Source organism: Artemia sp. Qi Xiang Cuo, chromosome 7 (assembly GCF_049724085.1).
Source record: "Artemia sp. Qi Xiang Cuo chromosome 7, ASM4972408v1, whole genome shotgun sequence".
In the NCBI taxonomy this organism is placed as follows: domain Eukaryota; kingdom Metazoa; phylum Arthropoda; class Branchiopoda; order Anostraca; family Artemiidae; genus Artemia; species Artemia sp. Qi Xiang Cuo.
The window spans coordinates 61,977,251-61,997,182 of NC_142800.1; the positions used below are offsets into that span (position 1 = coordinate 61,977,251).

Below are 19,932 nucleotides of genomic sequence, written 5' to 3' on the forward strand. Positions count from 1 at the left end.
AATACCAGATATTTCGGTCACAGAACCAGTGACCGTCTTCAGTAGTAAAACTAAAATACATCAGTAGTTTAGTTTTACCACTGATGACGGTAGCTGCATATGTGACTGAAATATCTGGTATTTTTTATGAATTTCTATCACTGTTTCCGAAACACTGTCTATTATAAGGATTTTATCCTTATTTGAACTTCTATTTATAATTAAAACAAGAGAGTAAAAAAATGAAAAGCGTAAAAAAAAATGTTGAAAAGTACCTACAGGGTATTTCAAATACATCCGCTTCAATAAAATATTTTTAAACTATTTGAACAAAGGGCTAATTTTGGGAGGAAGGTTAGATTGCAGTTTTTGAATTTTAGATCTAATCCTGTTTGACCTAATCTTGTTTTTCACAATTGAGTAGACAATTTGATATTTCGAAGATAGAGAAGAAAATTTTAGTCTTGAAATGTAATGTTCATCAATCATCATTTCTTGAGTGTTTCTATTTTATAGAATAGTGTTTCTAGTTTATCGAATAATCTGTTACTTGGAATAAAAAACAAAGTCGCACAACCCTGCTCAACTAACCGCACTGCAGCTCAACCTCGTTCAACTAAACCACAATGGAAATCAACCGTCATTTAATTTGACCTCCATTTAACTAAACCCTCATGCAATACAGTCTTCATGCGACTCCTCTCCCATCTTTCTCAACCCCGTACTGTTTAACCCTCCTTAAATCAATAATATACGTAGAAAATGTAATTTAGCACGTTTGGTTGAAAGTGATAAGACTTCACTTGAATGAAATGGTCTTCGTTCGTTGATTGATATCAACGAACGAATATACAAGTGTTCGATATGCAAGTTTTTCTTTGATGCTGCTTTACTGCAAAACTCTCCCTCCCCTATAAAAAGAAATTATACTTTTACCTTACTCACTTGAAATTAGCATTGTTCCTGCCCAGAAACCAAACACGGTTGAATTGCATGGTTTCAGCGATGGGGTTAAACAGGGTTGAGGCAAATAGGCTTGAGTTAAACGTGAGTTCATCTGCATGAAGGTTGCATTGAATGAGGGTAGGATTGCACAGGGGTCACAAGGGGACAGTTACAAACACCACTTTTCTTTTATCCAAAAATCAACCAACAGTGCAATTCTGGATACTCATATAAATACAAACAAATAATACTTACGCTATACTCATCTAGCCACACACTTAAGACAAGAGAACGAAAGTTCACCCCAATGATCAGAAAAATTTACATATTTTCGTCTCTATTAATTGTCCTATACCACCCTAGCAATGCTTTTGTTCCTGTCTTTGTTAAGATTCTGCAAATTCTTCTAGAACAAGAAGCAATCAGTAACCCTCTTCAATACTAGCCGAGCGGGCTCATGAACAACCAAGCAACTTATGACTCATTTGAAAGTCAAATCATATTTAAACAAGCTAAGCGTTTTGTGGGAAATGGAATAAAAAATTTCCAATGCATGAGAGGTAAGTATAGGCCTATACGAGCCACTACGAGCAGGGTTATCACCTAACAAAGATGAAATGGAAGGATTTTCCACAACCTTGAGAAAAATCTGCAGCAAAAGCAGAAACAGATGAGTGTTTCTAGACCTATCTAGTTGAGCAGTAGGAATGGTCGACGAATGCAGAGGATGCCTGGCCCCCAACCCCATTGCACTTCCTGGTTCATGGGTCACGAAACAGAGATCAGCACTGCTGGTAGGAACTGTAAATTCTAGTTATGTATTCATTATTATTTTTGTTTTACCAAACTAGTTCAGCCTGCCAGTGCTTGAGCATCGTGTCTAGAACGAAATCTGGACTGGATGATTCAGTCACAGAGAAGTGAATATGGTAAAAAAAAAAGTGCATAAGTAGTCAAGAAAGTCAGTGACATCTTTTCCATTTTCATTTAGAATTGAAAAACTCAGCAAAAGTCTTAGTGAGAGGTTCAGTCTTTGAAAATCTTAGAGAGTAATCCTTTCAGCTTTATTAGAGAAATTGAATACGTCTTTCCACAACACCTTGCCTTCTCGACAACCATTCTCTAACTCTGCAGAAACAAAATTACCTTTGTATGTGGGTTAGCATCAGTAAATGACACAAGTTATATTATTTCATACTTTCATGAATTCTAGTCACAAATCTAATTTTATACACAAAAGCTAGCATGTCTATCCCTTCTGCTTTCCTCAAAAGCCTTCTTACAAATAGCACTAGGCTGAAAGGGTTAGATGGGACAAAACAGGCAGTTCTTTTCTAATAGTTTGATGATTAATTATGTTTTAAGAAGTTGATTGAATTGTTATAAGTTCACTGATGACATGTCAAGTCTTGCACTTTTAAATATTATTGCTTTTTTAACTTTAAAACATCGAAAGTTATTAAGAGAACTAGAACTGAGAACTACTGAGAACTCTGAGAACTACTGAGAACTTCAGAGTTATCAGTGGGGCCTTTCCCAGGCCACTCAGCGCGTCCCCAGGTGGCGGATAGGGGAACGTCCTGTAGATATGCAGGGCACCTCCCGGTAGGGAGGCGCGGACCAAGGGAGGACCCGGTCTCTGGGGGTCTTGAAATATAGCTGGAGCACCCACGTCTGGGGGCCATAAGTTCAGGCGGAGGAGGTGAAAGGCCCCTCTGATGTGCACTGGGCAGGGCCCATTGGCGAATGGATACGTCCCGCCAGTCATAAACCGTCTCCCAATCATGGAAAAATTATAGGTGATGCAGGACGCCAGAAGGGTGCATTATCGGTCGTAGATATAGCCAGACCCTGCTAGGGATGGAGATGAGTGGCTTACCACCGTCCTGAAATTAGCCAAGAAACCTCTTCTCCTATAAAATATGAAGTACACACGATCAAGAACGAGAACCAATACTACCGCGTCCGGGGCAACCGACGAAGTTACCGCGTCCGGGGCAACCGACGAAGTTACCGCGTCCGGGGCAACCGACGAAGTTACCGCGTCCGGGATAACCGACGAACTGACGACCCAGAATCTCCCTTTAACAGTGTTGACAACTCCAAACCCGGAGGCTATGCTTTCTCCTAAATTTATTTTATCTGTTGGAACCCTGAACGTTAGGACGCTTGCTAAACAAGGCAAAATAGATCTTGTCCTAAATGAACTAAACCGATATAAATGGGATATTGTGGGACTTTCAGAAACACATCTCCCTAGCACAGGCGAAGAAAGGATCGGCAACACTAGTCTGATAGTGTCTGGGAGAACCGATGGCGCCCATCGCCAAGGTGTTGGCTTTTTAATGTCGACTAAGGCACGAAGATCCCTGATTTCCGTAACGCCTGTGTCAGAACGGTTGATTATGATACGAATGAAGGGATCCCCGATCAACATCACGATCATACAAGTCTACGCTCCTGACTGCAGCAAACCAGATGAAGAGTCTGACAATTTCTACCTTCAGCTGCAAAGCTTAATTGACGCAGTTCCTAAAAAAGACCTTATTGTTGTCATTGGCGACTTCAATGCTATTGTTGGTAACGATTCTGCTGGAAATGAAGATGTTATGGGTAAATTTGGCCTTGGACGACTTAACAAGAGGGGCGAACGCCTCATTGAATTTTGCAGAGACAGTGATCTAACCATTACCAATACTCTCTTCAAACATAGAGAACGTCGTAAGGTGACATGGACTTCGCCGGATGGAAAAACCCGTAATCTTATTGATTACGTGCTCGTCTCTAGGCGGTGGAAATCATCTGTGCTAGATACTGTCACCCTCGCAGGTAGCGATTTTGAAAGCAACCATTCCATGTTCATGTCTGCACTAAAGATACTCCTAAAATCTTCCTCAAAGCTAAATAATAGACCCGCTCGTTTCAACACACATCTTCTCAAAGACCCTCAAATTTTCCAAACCTACATCGATGAACTGTCTAATCAAAAATCGGACCTTCTTTCTAACATTCCTGTTACTCTATCTAAAGAGGATATCGATAAACTGGTCACAGACTCCTCTAAGATCATCAGCAAAGTAGCGATGTCCGCCCTAGGAACCAAAAAGGGTGATAAAAAGCCTTGGATAACAAATGAAATTATTTTATTATGTACTGAGAAACGAAAACACAATAACAGGTCAGACAGAGAGAGCAGGGACAGATATAAGCAGTTGAAGCGTGCTGTAGAAAAAGCCACCCGTAGAGCCCATCGCACCTACATTAAAGACAAATGTGAACAGTGTGAGGCTGATTTTAAGAAAGGCGATTCATACTTTATGTATAAGAGAGTTCGTGAGCTAACAAGCAAGAAAAGCCTCAGTTCTTGTACACTGCTAGATAAAAATGGCTCTCAGATACAAAGCACAGAAGGTATCCGATCGAGATGGATGGAGCATTTCAAAGAAAAGCTTAATCCTGATATCTTTCCGAACTCTGCTGTCCTGGACCTCTTGCCCGTTACTGTCTCAGATCCCAGCCCACCTCCTCTCCGTTCTGAGGTCGAAGATGCCATCCAAGCGCTGAAGACTAACAAGGCCCCTGGCCCGGACGGGATACAGGCAGAACTGCTGAAAGTCCGGTGTGAACCACTTATAGATCTTTTCCACAAGGTTGTATCCGGTGCCTGGCAAAAGAGTCATTTCCCAACTTCTTGGTGCGAAGCCACAATTGTTCCACTACACAAGAAGGGGTCAAAGGCGATATGTGATAATTACCGTCCTATTAGCCTAACAAGTCAAACTGCCAAGATCTTCACCCGAATTATACTCCAACGGATCAGAGCCGTGTCATCCTTAGTCATCCAAGAATACCAAGCCCGTTTTCGCCCTGGGAGATCGACCGTTGATCAAATTTTCACTCTTCGCCAAATTTTAGAGAAATATCTGGAATTCGGTCGCGGCCTGTATCAGCTCTTCATCGACTTTAGGCAAGCATTTGACCTTATTTGGAGAAATGGCCTATGGCATATCCTTCTCCATTACGGAATCCCACGAAACCTAGTAGATCTTATCAAGGATATGTACTCAAAATTTGGGAGTCGTGTGATGACTAGTGAAGGTCTCACTGACAGTTTCCAGACTTCCGCAGGTGTCCTTCAAGGATGCCTTTTGTCTCCAGAGCTGTTCAACCTTTTCCCCACAGCAGTCTTATCCCTGGTGGAGACAACTTGTGGCGCACATATAGGGGGTGTTCAGATAGATAAGCTAGCCTACGCCGACGATATCAACGAAATGGCTGAAACACCCGAGGATCTACAAGCCGTTCTTAACGACGTCTTCGAAGCCACTAGTTCTTTTGGAATGATCATAAATGTATCAAAAACAAAGGCTATGTGCTGCTCACGAAAGCCAAAGGATACAGTTAAGCCAGACCTGAAAATTAATGGAGAGAGTATCCAGTGGGTTGACGAGTTCCCTTACCTCGGCAGTCTGATCACCAGCGACAACAGTCCATCAAAAGACATCAAAAGACGTCTCGCCCTCGCGAGTTCCAGTTTCAAGGCCCTTATGCCCATATGGCGAAGCAAGGATTTGTCTCTGCGTCTTAAGACACGACTTTTTGATACCCTGATCATCCCCATTGCAATCTACTCATGTGAAACATGGACACTGAAGGTAAATGACAACCTTCGACTTGCAGCATTTGAAACTAAGTTCCTCCGCCGCATCGGCGGGATCACTTACCTTGATAGAATCTCAAATTTCGAACTTTTCGAGCGCCTTAAAGTACAACAAACAATTCTCATGAAGATCCAGCTCCAGCAACTTCGATGGCTCGGTCACGTACAACGGATGAGTCGGTCCCGTCTCCCAAAAATCACCTTCGAAGGCCAAATTCACGGTTCTCGTCCTCGTGGTCGTCACCCAAAAAGGTGGAAGGAAAACTTTGCACCTCACCGCCTCTCGGACCTTCTTCGCCTAGCAAAAGACCGTGAAGCATACAGAAGGCACATCCACGCCGTTACGAAGAAAGAGGCCCCAAGACGACCTTCAAGGACGGATGGGACTTAAGTAAGTATATATATGCTAAACTGACAATGCATTCATTTGTCCTGTTTTTATTAAAGTGCAAGTTATGTTCTGGTTTTGAGAGGGCATGGGGGTTGTCAGTCTTACTCATGCTAATTTCTGCTTGTCTCGAGTTTGACACTGTTATTTATTGCAATTTATGTTCGTTTTGGGTTTCATTAAAACTTAATACCACTCCCCAAAAAAATCTAGGGTCTAGAACCTCTAATTTTTCCTATCAAATGAACCCCATCTAAAGTTTATACGACCACCCATTCCATAAAAACCTTATATACCCTGGGGCATAACTCACAACCCTTGCCCCTAGTCTCTGGGTACTTTTGTCAACCCTGGAGGCACTGTTATTTGTTCTTTGGACTGTTTTTAACAAAATGAATATCTCTCAGTTTCAATCAGATGTATTTGAAGAGAAAAGGGCTTCTTGGGGGGGGGGGGGTAGCTGTCGTCCGTCACTTTTAACTCTTAAAAGGAAACTATAAATCTCAATTTCCAATCAAATGAGCCTCCTCTAAACTTTAAACGACCACTCTTTCATAAAAACCATATATGCACCCGGGGCACAGCTTAAAACCCTTACCTTCGGGCTCTGGGGTTTTGTTTCAACCCCGAAAGCCTTATTATATAGTCTTTAGACTATTTTGAATAAAATAATTATCCTAAAATTTCTTTTGGATGCATTTGGGAGAAACAGTACGTAGGTGAGGAGGAGCTAGTTGCCATTTGATCATTTTTGACTGTCAAAAAGGCACTATAACTTCTGATTTTCAGCTGAATGAGGCCCCTTCGAAGTTTATAAGACCACCCCTTTCCATAAAAACCTTATATGTTAATAATGTGAAACTAGTATAACTTATGGCCCTTACCTGAGGGCTGGAGGGAAGGGTTTCATCCCCATAGACAAAATTACTAGACCTTTCAACTATGTTGAACAAAATAACTATCTCAAAATTTCGATTGGATGTGTTTGGGGAAATGACGGGCATAGGGGAAGGAGCTAGTTGACTTCCAATCCCCTTTGACTCTTAAAAAGGGCACTAGAACTTACACTTCCCAGTAGAATGAGCCCCATTCGAAGTTCTATGACAATTCCTTCTATATGAAGTACCCTGGTCTGAAAAAAATATATATACAATCCATTGCGCCGCCATCGTTCTTTGCTTAGGCAGTACTGTTGCGCTGCCTAAGAAACTCAGAATATCCTTGTCAATTGTGGTAACCTAGTCCCATCTTAGCTCGAAGTAATAAACTTGAGGGTAGCCAAAAGCAAGCGAGCAAAATTACTTTTAGGACTGCAATATGTTTATTATAAAGATTTTTTTCAGAGTATTATCTCTGCTGACCCACAAAAAAAAGAAATGACCGGACAATTAAATTAGCTTAAAATGTTTCTAGTCTGAAACTCACCATTATATTTTTGCCGAATATGTGTCTGATTTACGATTGAAGCACTTTAACCTGTTGGTTTTTATAAAAAGCTAAGCCTGACATCTATTAGTTTGACTGATTTGCATTTTCACTTGTACATAAATTTAATTCCTAAAAGTGTATTGGTAATACGGATATTAATACATAATAGACAATACAGTGCTAGCAGGTTTCTTTATGTTATTATGAAGAATAAAGAAATTATTTATTTGTTTATGTGTTTCAACAGAATCTGATATAATCCACTGATACGCCACCCTTCCCATGCCCCGAGAGTTTTATTTGAAATCTGAGAATTTTCCATGGGTCATAACAGCCACATGGGTGCTTGCATAACCATAAATACTTATTCATTAATCAAACATTTGAATTCCTAATGTTTCTGAGCATCAGACAAAAACAATACTGAAAAGAAAATGAAACGCTGATTAACAAGACATAAATTAGCTGGATATTTTAAAGTGTTGACAATTCAATCAGGAATAATAAAAATACTAATTTTGTAAATTTTTTCAGATTTCAGGATAAAAAGGCTTATAATTCCAAACGCATCCCTGGCTTCAACACTAATCATAGGAGAGAAAAACTCACATATGACAAATTCAAAATACATAATTGGATTATGTTGATTCTTCGGACGAAGAAAAAACTGACTAGGAAAGAAAAGACAGTCTAACAAATTAGACAATGAATAATTTTTTTCATGTTTGTAGCATATATAGACATAGTTCAAATACCTTTAAAGTGACTAGTAGGCTAACTGCCTCAACTGAATGGTACCCATGGTCAACATAATCTCCCATGAACAGGTAATTTGTATCTGGTGGTTTGCCACCCATTCTGAACAGTTCTATTAAGTCATAGAATTGACCATAGACACCACCACAAACAGTGACAGGACATCTCACCTGATGTACATTTGACTCCTTAGAAAGAATTTCTTTGGCCTGAAAATAAAACTAAGATAAAGAATTTAAAATTACTTACATTGCTAATTTTTGTTCTATTGTGAAACTCTTCAAATGTGAAAAATTGGACAAATTTTCAAAAGTTCAATTTGAGTTCTTTTATATTACTTTTTTTAATTTGTTTTTCTGAGCATGGCCCTTGGATATAGGGTCGAAATATTCGTTTAAAGTTGCATTCAACTGTCTTATAAAAAAAAATCTATCGTTCTACTTGTTGTTTATGAAGAGGCAGCTCTTCACTGCACTCTATACACATATCCTAATCAAAATATGCAAAAAAAACAACTAATTTATAGACAACCATGAACCACAATATATCTAAAACTTATAATTTGAGTATAGTATTACCCTAATCTTTTTCTTAAAATAAACCAAGCTACAACAGTCTTTGCTTAATAGCGTAGGTTATTCCACACCTTACATATAAAAGACTATCGATCTGGCTGTAGTAGCTTGAGGAGCATGAAGACTGCCGTTTAGGGGTACAGCATTATTTATTATATTCAGTTGTGTTTGCTTGTGGTTTGCTTCTGTATGATCTTGCTTATATTGCTTACTTGGGTTTATTTATGCTTTTATTGTAGGTGATTAGCTCAGACTTAAACCATTGAATTGAAGAATTCTACATAGTGTCAGAACTCATAGAGAATATGCAGCTCCTAGGAAAAATCAAGATATACACTAGACGCTACATCTTTCAAAAACAAGACGAAAGGAACACTGAAAATGTTGAGAAACACATAAAAGAACTAAAAATTCTAGTTGAGGCAAGTGGCCATGCTGAAGATAGGGTGATGGTAAGAGACAAAAAAGAAGTGGAGTTACAAATCCTAGACTGCGTGAGATACTCTCGGGAATTTTTAATAGCCTCACACTTACCCAAGCTGTCACAATTTGTCATGCACCTGAGTTGAGGCTGGTCATGTAAGACAGTTACTATGCTTTTTATTGCACTCTATTTTGGGTGGAAGGTTGCAACCCTAACTGACCATGGGATTTGATTGGAGCAAGGTGAAACCTAGATACTGAACTCCTTGGGGTGGCCTCCACCCAATTCATGGGGTTGAGGTCACCCTTGTAAAGGAGCGTTTGATCTGGGGAAATTCCTTATCCAGAGGCACATGGTTAATAGATAAAATCTGTCTCATCCCGGATGAACTCCACTTACTTCATACGCAGGCCATTGTCCATAAATATGGATCGTATGCCCTACTGCAGTTGTCTACCTATATAACATCCTCCTATGATGGTGTTCTGCTTCATCATGCAATTTAACCAATTACTGGGATAAAGTTTGAAACTCACAGGACGTATCCATACTCTGGTGGGCACTGCTGAGTATACATTCAAGTGGTCTTCTTCCTCCTCTGCCCATATTCACGGCCCCTGGGCAAGGATGTCCCAGTTTATATTACGGATCTCCTAAAACTAGATCCCCTCCTTGGTCCATGCCTCTTTCAACGGTGGTACCCATTATATCTGTCAGGCTTTCCCCTATATGCCACCGGGGGGGGGGCACAGAATGTGACTCAGAAGGACCTCAGAAGGTGCTTCTTCCCGCAACAAGAATCTGCAAAAGCTGGGCTTAAAGTAAATTGACAAAAAAAAAATGGCAATCGAGCCGCTTACCCAAGTTATGACCCTGGAATTCATTGCAGTTTGCAGCGCCTATGTTGAAGTTGCGAACTTCCCTTATCTTGGCTCAATTATTTCGAATAATGGCTAATTGGCATTGAAACTGGGCAGCCAAATCATGAAAGCTTCTCCTGGTGTTGGAAGACTCGGTGCTTTGTTCAGGTCACCCAATATTTCTAGGCATACAAAGCTGCGTATATATAGCTCATCCGTTAGCTCAATCTTGTTTTACACAGCTGAGACTTCCTCTTCTATTTCACAGCAGGCGGGCTTTTCAGTTGATACTATTTAGCCCTTTTGCTTCACTCTGTGGGCTACAGAGCTACTAGCTTGGTTGTCTCTTATTTATTAGATATTCTCAGACATCTTTCAGTAGATCTTTCGACTCAAGGAGTTCAAATATAAGATGATAGATATCGATTTCTTTGCTCTGTGCGCAGGTATAGTCGGCTAGGCTCTTGGCTGATAGTGAGATTTTGTGGTTTTTGAAGCCTTTTAACAGTTTACAATGCAAGGTATGCTGTGCAGACGTCAGCATATTACATTCAAATAGGCAGTGGTCAATTGTTTCATTATTCATAATACAATACCTGCAAAGAGGGGACAGGGGAACTGAACCACTTGAATTAGGAAACTGATACGAGAATGCAAGAAAGTTTAGTCCATTTGTTCCAGAACGAATTCTATGATAAATTTTAGAAAAATACTTATTGGGAAAGGGGGAAAGAGTAGAATTTTTCTTATTAAACATAATATCTGATAGTCTCCATCGGTAAATATCTCTAATGGGGATTGGTCTCCCACTTGGCTGGTCAATATTTATAGCATTTTTTGCTATTTCATCAACCTGATGATTACCACTTATACCAGAGTGGCTAGGAATATACTGAAGATAAGTTCTTATGTCACTTGAAGCAAGATTATCTATAATACTAAGACAATGATAAGTGTCAATATCCAGCTTATACTGAGGAGCTGAAGACAGCAACTCAAGGCTTGATAAAGAGTCAGAATAAACTATAATATTATTTGAATTAGCAGTCAAGGGTTTATTTTCAAATAAGGTGTTCTAATGCCATGATTATGGCATTTAACTCTGCAGACATTATAGATAGATTATTATACAATCTCTCACCCAATGCAACTTTCAGGTGAGGAAGGAAGGCACCACTTGCTAGCTTCTCATTCATTTTGGACCCATCAACAAAGATTTGGAAATGGTTTTTTATAAGTAATTGTATTAACTTCAGCAAATTTTTTCTGGACAAAAGCGATGGGGGTTAAATCTTAAGTCCACTTTGAGAAATCAGTATTTATTATGGGGATTGACCAATTCCATGGAGGAGACTGGAGGAAAGTAGGTGCAATAGACTTTGCGGGTACAGGGAACTTCTTCTGAATATTGGCATACTCATCTGCAATGCCTCTATACAAGGCTGGATTTCTTAACCAATTATGTAGGGTGTGTAAGCTATTTGATTCAATTTTTGTAAGATGTTTTATCAAGAGAAAGCTACGTCTCTCTCTTGTTGTTGTTAATTTACTTCCCGGGAGCAGAAACTCGGTCCTTTTGCTTATCCTGATATCATACTTGGTATATATTATATTGTTATGTATTATTTCAAAGGTTTCCATCTGGGCCCTTGCGAATGTAGCATAAACAATGACTCTATAGCGAATATTATGTCTCGTATATATGTATAAAACTGGAGTAAGGTTTTTTCTTTACATCCCCAGGGGGTGGAAAGAAGTCTTTTTAGTATAATTGTTTTTATAGCATTTTTTTATTGTGTTTGAAATGTGGAGGTGGAAATTAAGTTTTTGGTGAAGCATGAGACCTAGGTAATTAATATGATTATCTTTAATAGTTGTTCCATTTAGAGTTAGTCTTGCATTAACATGATTTCGCTTTTGGTGAAATTGGATTATTTTTGACTTGGTGGGTGCAATGGGTAAATCTGAATGTTGAGAGAATTTTTCAAATTGGAAAAGTGACTTTTGTAGCTTTTACTGTGCAATCAGAGGTGTTGCCAGATGACCATAGTACCAGATCATCAGCATATTGTAGATTCGTGTGGGGGAGGTTCATGTCCCAGAGATATAGGGCAAAGAGGAGGCAGCGAGGACTGCTCCCTGAGGGAGGCCTTTCTGATAGAGATGTGAGCTAGGGGGCTTAAAGGATGGTGTTTTGCAAGGAGTACTTGATGCATTGGGAGTGTTTGACTTGGGAGTTTTATTTGATTTCAATATAGGTTTTATTTGGTGTGATTGGGCAGCATTTGCTTCCATTGCTGCAAGAGGGTATGAAATGGCCTTCTCTGTTGCTATTTAGAGTGGTAGTGCTCTTTTCTTATATGCAGGGCATTGTGATTTATTTGTGGATTCATGTGGGCCTTTACAATTGATACATGTAGGCTGAGTGTTGTTGCAAGTTGTCAACTCTTTACGATGGGAGCCTTTACAATTACTACATGCTAGGAGAATTTAATTGCATTTGTTTTTTGTGTGTCCCAGTTTCAGACACTTCTGACACTGGATAGGTTTTGGCTTGTATTCCTTGTGCGGTTTGATTTGCCCAAATAGGAATAACTTTTCTGGGATATTAATTTTTTCCTTCAGTGTAAATAAGAAAGATCTACTTGTTTTTAATCCATTAGAGTTGGATTTACCCAGCTGAGTGACATCTTATAGAGGGATTATGTTACCAGCCCTATCTGAGAGCCTTTCTTTTAACTCCTGAATTGGTATTGCTAGGCGAACATTATAAACTACTATTTTTGTTGGGGATTGTTTTGGGCTCCATTTAGATGAATTAAATGGTGTATTCAGAAGAGATTTGAGATTAAGTATTATATCTGCTGACTTCTGATCTTGGACAGCTATTAGCAAAGATCCATCACGGTGAATGTTAAGAGAAAACGTTGATTTAAACATTTTGAAAATTGCAACCGTTATTGTAGTAATCTTTGGTATTTCAAAGGGGGTATTAGGAGAAATTTTGAGGTAAATGCCTAAGTTTTGAGAAGAACAAACTTGGACAGGGGGAGGGAAAATACTTTTGATTGGGGACATTTTTTTCCTTTTTTTTTTGAGCTCCTAGAAAGGACCTCTTGAAAGCCATTATCATTTATGTTGACATTAGCTCCAACACTGATCGTTATCCTATTTTCAGAATTTGAGCTTTCATGTAAGCTCCGTGATAGAGAACTGGAACAGCCAGCATGGGGCAAAAATGGATCAATTTCATTAGTATTTTGGGTGAGATCTGGAGGGACTTTTTTTTTAGGGGGAGTTCTTTGCATTGCCTATTGGAATAAGCTTTAAGCTAAACAGAAAAAGATAATAATATGATACAAGACTGTCTGCACTCTACTGTGGGGAAAACTTCACCATCCACAAAAGAAAACACCACAGCTTGGCCCTGAGGAGGATTTTGAGCACGATTGGTTCGGTACAACTACTGATAAATCGAGACAATAATTCACAAGAAATTTATTTTTAAATTTCTTAAAGTGTTGCTGTTGAGGCTAACTCAAACCCACCATCTTGAGAAGGATAGACGCCTGCCAGACGAAACAACTCAGTCAAATTGAGAGGTTTCGATGGAATGATTTTGTCAGCAAAGAAAGGCCCCTTGCCCTTACTCACTGAGTTCCATTTTTATTACAAATTGCTCAGCAAACTCTCAGATGATTTGAGCATTTACTTCAGATGCTACTGTCAACCCCTGCTAGATTTATATACAACTTTGGCCCCTCAACCCATGGTTGGTTAAACCCAAGGGGTAGACCTCAGACCAGATGGAAGGACATTCTTCAGAAGCTCCTCAACAAGGCCAACATTGCTGCAGCTAAACACCCCTCATAGCAGCTGGTGGGTCCACCTGGAGGGGCAAAGTTGCTATGCTCTTTACACCCCATACCATCCACCAGGAGCCTTAAGTCAAGCCAGTCAAGTGAGTTGTCCCAAGCACAACTCATAACATTTGAACAGATAGAAATAAAGCGTGAAGTAAATACCATTTCGAAAAACAAATATTATCTGCCTCATAAGAAAGTGAAGTGCTACTTTTGTGTTTGCGTCTATTCTCCCCAACACAAAGGCCCTGCTTAAGGAATTCTGAAAGTACAAAAAGAGTAACCACTTTTCCAAAGTTTGCAGAGGCAAGGCAGCGAACGCTGTTGGCAATGGTGCACTAGAGAACCCTATCTTCACTAATGACCTCAAAAATCAGTAGAGAAACCAAGGTAGTTCTATGGACAAGTGGAAAAAACTCCAACAATGATGAAGTTTTGGCAGAAATACAGGGATCAGAATTATTCCTGCTCATTAGAAAAGCGACTTGACTGCCTGTCAAGTAAGTGAGTATGACAGCACTATACCCTCAAGGTCGGAACCGGTGTTACTGATCTCAGTTTCATGGCCCTTCAGCCAGGAATTACGATGGGGGGCTGGACGCCCTTCTGTGCTTTCGCACACCCTTCTTGCTTACCTTCCCCAGATTTCTCCAGGGTATCCAATAACAGCTGGGTCAGCTCTGGCTGAGCTTAGTCACGCCACTGACCCCCGTCACAAACCAAATAACCGGCCACAGCAAAAATCGAATACGTGCCCCTCAGAAAAAGGATTCCAAACCAAGAGCACCAGCCACTTAGCAATGACGGCTCACAACCTTGCAAGGGACTCGTAGTGGTAAAAAGGAGACCAAAGTGGAAAGGAATTTTCATTGTCACTCATGGTCAAAGCATCCTTTGCTCATGAATCAGAAACTGTGCCCCAGTCACCCTAAGAATCATCATATTAATGAGTCTTAAAAGGAACTCTAATTCTTAAAAGGGGCGGGTCAGTTGTCTTTATTTTTCCATTTTCTTATCGTTTAAACTTTCAGCTATACTTATTTAAAAAAAAAAAACTTCAATTGCTTTTTATTTCAATTTATTTGACAAGCCCTCAAAGACATCCCAGCCATTAATACTGTTAGACAACCATGTTTAACAGAAGGCAGAACAAATAGTTTTCCATGGGTCATAATTGTCACATGGGTTCTTGCATAACCATAATACTTATTCATTAATAAAATTTTTGAATTTCTGATGTATCTGAGCATCGAACAAAAATAATCCTGAAAAGAAAATGAAACACTGATTAACAAGACATAAATTAGCTGGATATTTTAAAGTTTTCTTAAAGCCCTTATGGGTTTTCTTAGCAGGTACAGCAAAAATGTTCCGTATTTTTTTGTCAAATAAATTATCTTATCAATACTAGAAACAAGCAAAAACAATCCCTAAAACTTCAGCTAGCAAGTTAACCAATTCACTTTTTGGAGCGATTGGTGAACTTGCTATCAAGTCTGACTTCCTCTTTTGCATGTCCTTTGCAGCCTGCTCTTTTTCATACGTTTCTTTTTTTTTGTCTTCTCTCGTTTTCGAGACACTCTCCAGTAGGGAATTCACCGAGACAATATCCACAGAATCCTTAGAAGTTCCCACTCTCAGTAAGCATGAGGTGGCCTCTTTTAAGAGGACATCAACAATTGCTTGTTTTTTTTTTTAGAGGCCTGTTTTTCTTGCAATGATTCTCAAGTCTATCTAGCTGTTTGTTTGCTAGAGATTAACTACGTTTAACTCCCTTTGTTTTTCTTGGTCTTGGATGCTTTGTTCAGCAGCTTGTTCTTTTGCCTTGCTCTCCACAAAGTCTTGGTATTCTGACCAAGCCAACCTAGCCAAAGTAAACAATTTTGGGGGAAAAGGAAAACTTTTGGGTTTGCCTCCATATGTGTTCAATTTGCCAATCACACACAGCGTTGCATTCAGGACTCTTTCTAACATAGAATGTCAATGCAGCTTTTACAAGCTTCAACAAAAGCATATACTTTTGCCAACCAAAATCATCCATCATACAGAAGATATGATGTCAGTGAAGGCTGTATTCTGGACTACATTTAGATTCCGTAATAAGCAGCACAATAGCACTGAGTAAGTAGAGAGCAATCTGGGCACAATGTATTAATTTTCTTTCATAGAAAGATAGACAATTAATACCTTGTATAGAAAGAGCCCTTTGTATAGAAACAGGTGTTGTAAAAACTTTGGAAGAAGCTCATATGATTGTAAATTATAAGTTCTAGTACCATTTTTAAGAGTCAAGAGTAAAAAAAAGGGCAACCAGTCCCCTCCCCATGTCCATCAGTTCCAAAAATGTATTCAATCAAAATTTTGAAATAGCCATTTTGTTCAGCATAGTTAAAAGCCCCAGTAACTATGTCTCTGGAGAAGTTGACACGCCAAGAGTCCCCAAAGCAAGAGCTGTATGGTATGTAGTTTACCCATTATTTACATACAGTATTTGTCATTGAAAAACGTGGGCATGTTTAATCTTTAGTGTCCAAAGAGAAGACAGACATTCAGGTGAATCTTTCAGAGAATGTTTAGGGGAGTGATGAACTAAATCAAAACACATTATGTGCATATGAGTTGTCAAAAGGGTTTCAGAGAATGTTTAGGGGAGTGACAAACTAAATCAAAACACATTATGTGCATATGAGTTGTCAAAAGGGTGTAACTCAGTAATGACTGTTTTCCCAGTTCCCGATAATGTATTCATTAGGAATTTTCAGGAAATGATGAGGGGGATGATTAATTGACCAAAAAGGCAATGCTATTACTAGTACTACTGCTTCTATAGCAAGTAGTACTAAGGCTGAGGATATTGAAAAGAAAATTTGAGGAAATGTTCAGGTGAAAGTTGAACTAAACCAAAACATTCTATGTGCACACAGATTGTCAAAAAGGGTGTATCCGCATTATCTATGGAACAGCTTGCCATATCAAGCTGAAGTTTCCAGGGCATCATGAGGCAGATATTCAACTTAAAATAGACAAAACGTGCATACTACTACTGCTACTAATACAACACTACTACTGCTCCTACTACTGTGAAGCCAGTACTATTAAGGCTAAGTAAATGAAGGTGAAAACTTGAGAGAATATTGAGGGAAAACTCGAACTAAATCAAAACACACTATGTGCATAGAGATTGCCAAAAGAGCATATCTCAGAAATGGATTTGGGTATGAAGTTGGATCTTTCAGATAATGCTTAAAGGGGAATATCAATTGACCAAAAGGTAATCTGTGCACACAACTACTAATACTACTACCAGTGCTACTTTTACTATTAGGCCTACTTCTATTGCAACTACTTGCAAGGCTAAGAGTATTAAGATAAAAATTTTAGGAAGTGTTGACAGGGAAGTTGAACTAAATTAAAACTATGAATATACAGGTCATCAAAGGGGCATATCAGAAGTGTCGCAGCAACAGCTAATTGTATAAATTTGAAAATTCCAGGACTTGATGAGGGGGATATTTAACCAACCAAAAGGTAATTTGAAATACTACTGCTGCTACTAGTATTAGTGTTACTGCTGCCAATATTACAACTAGTCTCAGAATCAAAACTACTAATACTCCTACTACTAATGTAACTCCAATTACAACTATGCCTAAGGGTATGAAGGTGAAATTTTGAGGGAGCATTGAGGGGAAGTTGAGCTGAATCACAACTGACTCTGCATGTAGATTGTTAAAAGGACACATAAGCTATAGCATTATCTGAGGAATGGTTTGATGAGGTTGAAACTAATGGGGCTTATTGTGGGCTATTTTTGAATACCATAATTGTGTTTCTGGCGAAAGAGCAACTTCAATTGCTTTTTATTTCAATTTATTTGACAAGCCCTCTAAAGGTCACCCCAGTCCTTTAATACTGTTAGACAACCATATTTAACTGAAGGCAGAACGAGTAGTTTTCAATGGTTCATAACAGCCACATGGGTGCTTACATAACCCTAAATACTTATTCATTAATCAAATATTTGAATTCCTGATGTTTCTGAGCATCAAACAAAAACAATACTGAAGACAAAATGAAACACTGATTGACAAGACATACATTGCCTGGGTATTTTAAAGTGATCTTCAATCCCTTAGGGTTTTTCTTAGCAGGTACAACAAAAATGTTCTGTTTTTTTTGTCAAATAATTTACCTTATCTGATATTATCAATACTGGAAACAAGTAAAAACAATCCATAAGACTTCAGCTAGCAAGTTAACTAATTCACTTTTGTGAGCGATTGGCGAACTTTCTATCAAGTCTGACTTCCTCTTTTGTATGTCCTTTGCAGCCTGCTCTTTTTCATACGTTTCTTTTTTTTGTCTTCTTGCGCTTTCATAAAACTCTCCCATAGGGAATTCACCAAGACAATATCCACAGAATCCTTAGAAGTCCCATCTCTCTGTAAGCAAGTTGTGGCCTCTTTCAAGAGGGCATCAACAATTGCTGGTTTTTGTTTTTAGAGGCCTGTTTTTCTTGCAATGATGCTCAAGTCTATCTAGCTCTTTGTTTGCTAGAGGTTAACTAGGTTTAACTCCCTTTGTTTTTCTTGGCCTTGGATGCTTTGTTTAGCAGTTTGTTCTTTTGGATTGCTCTCCACATGGTCTTGGTATTCTGACCAAGCTAACCTAGCCAAAGTAAACAAGACATAAGCTATAGCATTATTTTAGAAATGGTTTGATATGTGAGGTTGAAACTTCTGGGGCTTGTTATGGGCTATTTGTGAATACCAAAATTGTGTTTCTGGCAATTTACCCCCCCCCCCCCCCGATGATCAGATACGTAGCCCTACAATATTTATAGAACTAAAAAAAAGATTAAGCACCGAAATTCTTACTTTAGAGTCTTTTTCTATTAATCACATCATTGTGTTTCCTCCTATTATTATCCCCATTGAACATTAATTTTAAACATTATTCTACACAACAATTCTACTATGGTCCAGAACCTTTCATCCATATTTCTAAGGTCTGCAGGAAGGCAGTTGTGAGGAGAAGGGATAATGAGAAAGTAAATTGGCATAGAATCTTGGAATTTCATTTTAATTGGAACTTTAATCCAACCAATCAGCAATGACAGACTTAAAAGGCTCAAACTAGAGACAGCAGCTGACACTCAATTGATTGAGCTTGCTAAGACAATCAAAAGTGGTTGGCCAGCATCCAGAAGAAATCTCCCAGCAACCCTCACCACATTCCACCAAGGCAAGGAAATTCCAGTTGCCAATGCCCTGTTGTGCATGTATCTCCCTGAAGAGGATGGAGAGATGCAAAAAGAGATTGAATTATATGTGCATTCTATTATATCAATCCAACCAATCAGCAATGGCAGACTTAAAAGACTCAAACAAGAGACAGCAGCTGACACTCAATTGGTTGAGCTTGCTAAGACAATCAAAAGTGGTTGGCCAGCATCCAGAAGAAATCTCCCAGCAACCCTCACCCCATTCTGGAATGTTGGGCATGACCTAACGGTCATAAACCAAATCATACTATAAGGAGATTGCCTGGTCATACCCAACAATTCCTGCAAAGACATCCTCAACTGCATACACAAGTAGTATTGTATTAATGACTTTAACTGGCCCTATGGGGCTACTCTTTTCTTCTATAGTGATTTAAGATCATGAAGAAGGTTTAACAGTGATTCCTCCAATGCTGTCATCTACATAATCAAAGTCATAAATGACGTTATTGTTAATTGCAGTTATAGATGGTGGCATGTTTTCTTTTCCATCAATATATACTATATACAGAAGAAGCGGGCCCATAGGCAATCCTTCCAAGTTGGCCTATCATTCCGGGAGGGCAGTACCCCCACTATATAATAACATACATAACCATCCCTACATCAAGACACAAAACCAACCATACAACAAGACACATAGCCAACCTTATAATAGCATAGATAACCAGCTACACATCAATATACAACACCATCACTACAATAAAATCCATATATTCATATACATAAACATCAAATAAACACCAATACACATGAACATCCATCCGTCA

The 19,932-nt window shown here is 39.1% G+C and overlaps 1 protein-coding gene across 3 annotated transcripts in view; it reads right to left on the reverse strand.

The window, feature by feature from the left end:
• LOC148950540 (serine/threonine-protein phosphatase 2A catalytic subunit alpha isoform-like) overlaps positions 1 to 19,932 on the reverse strand; it is a 180,945-nt gene that overhangs the window by 154,730 nt on the left and 6,283 nt on the right. For all 3 annotated transcript variants that reach the window (XM_089092466.1, XM_089092465.1, XM_089092467.1), the window contains exon 2: positions 8,156 to 8,365. In XM_089092466.1, the coding sequence (XP_088948592.1) occupies positions 8,156 to 8,365 (210 nt within the window). The remainder of the gene's footprint in view (positions 1 to 8,155; positions 8,366 to 19,932) is intronic.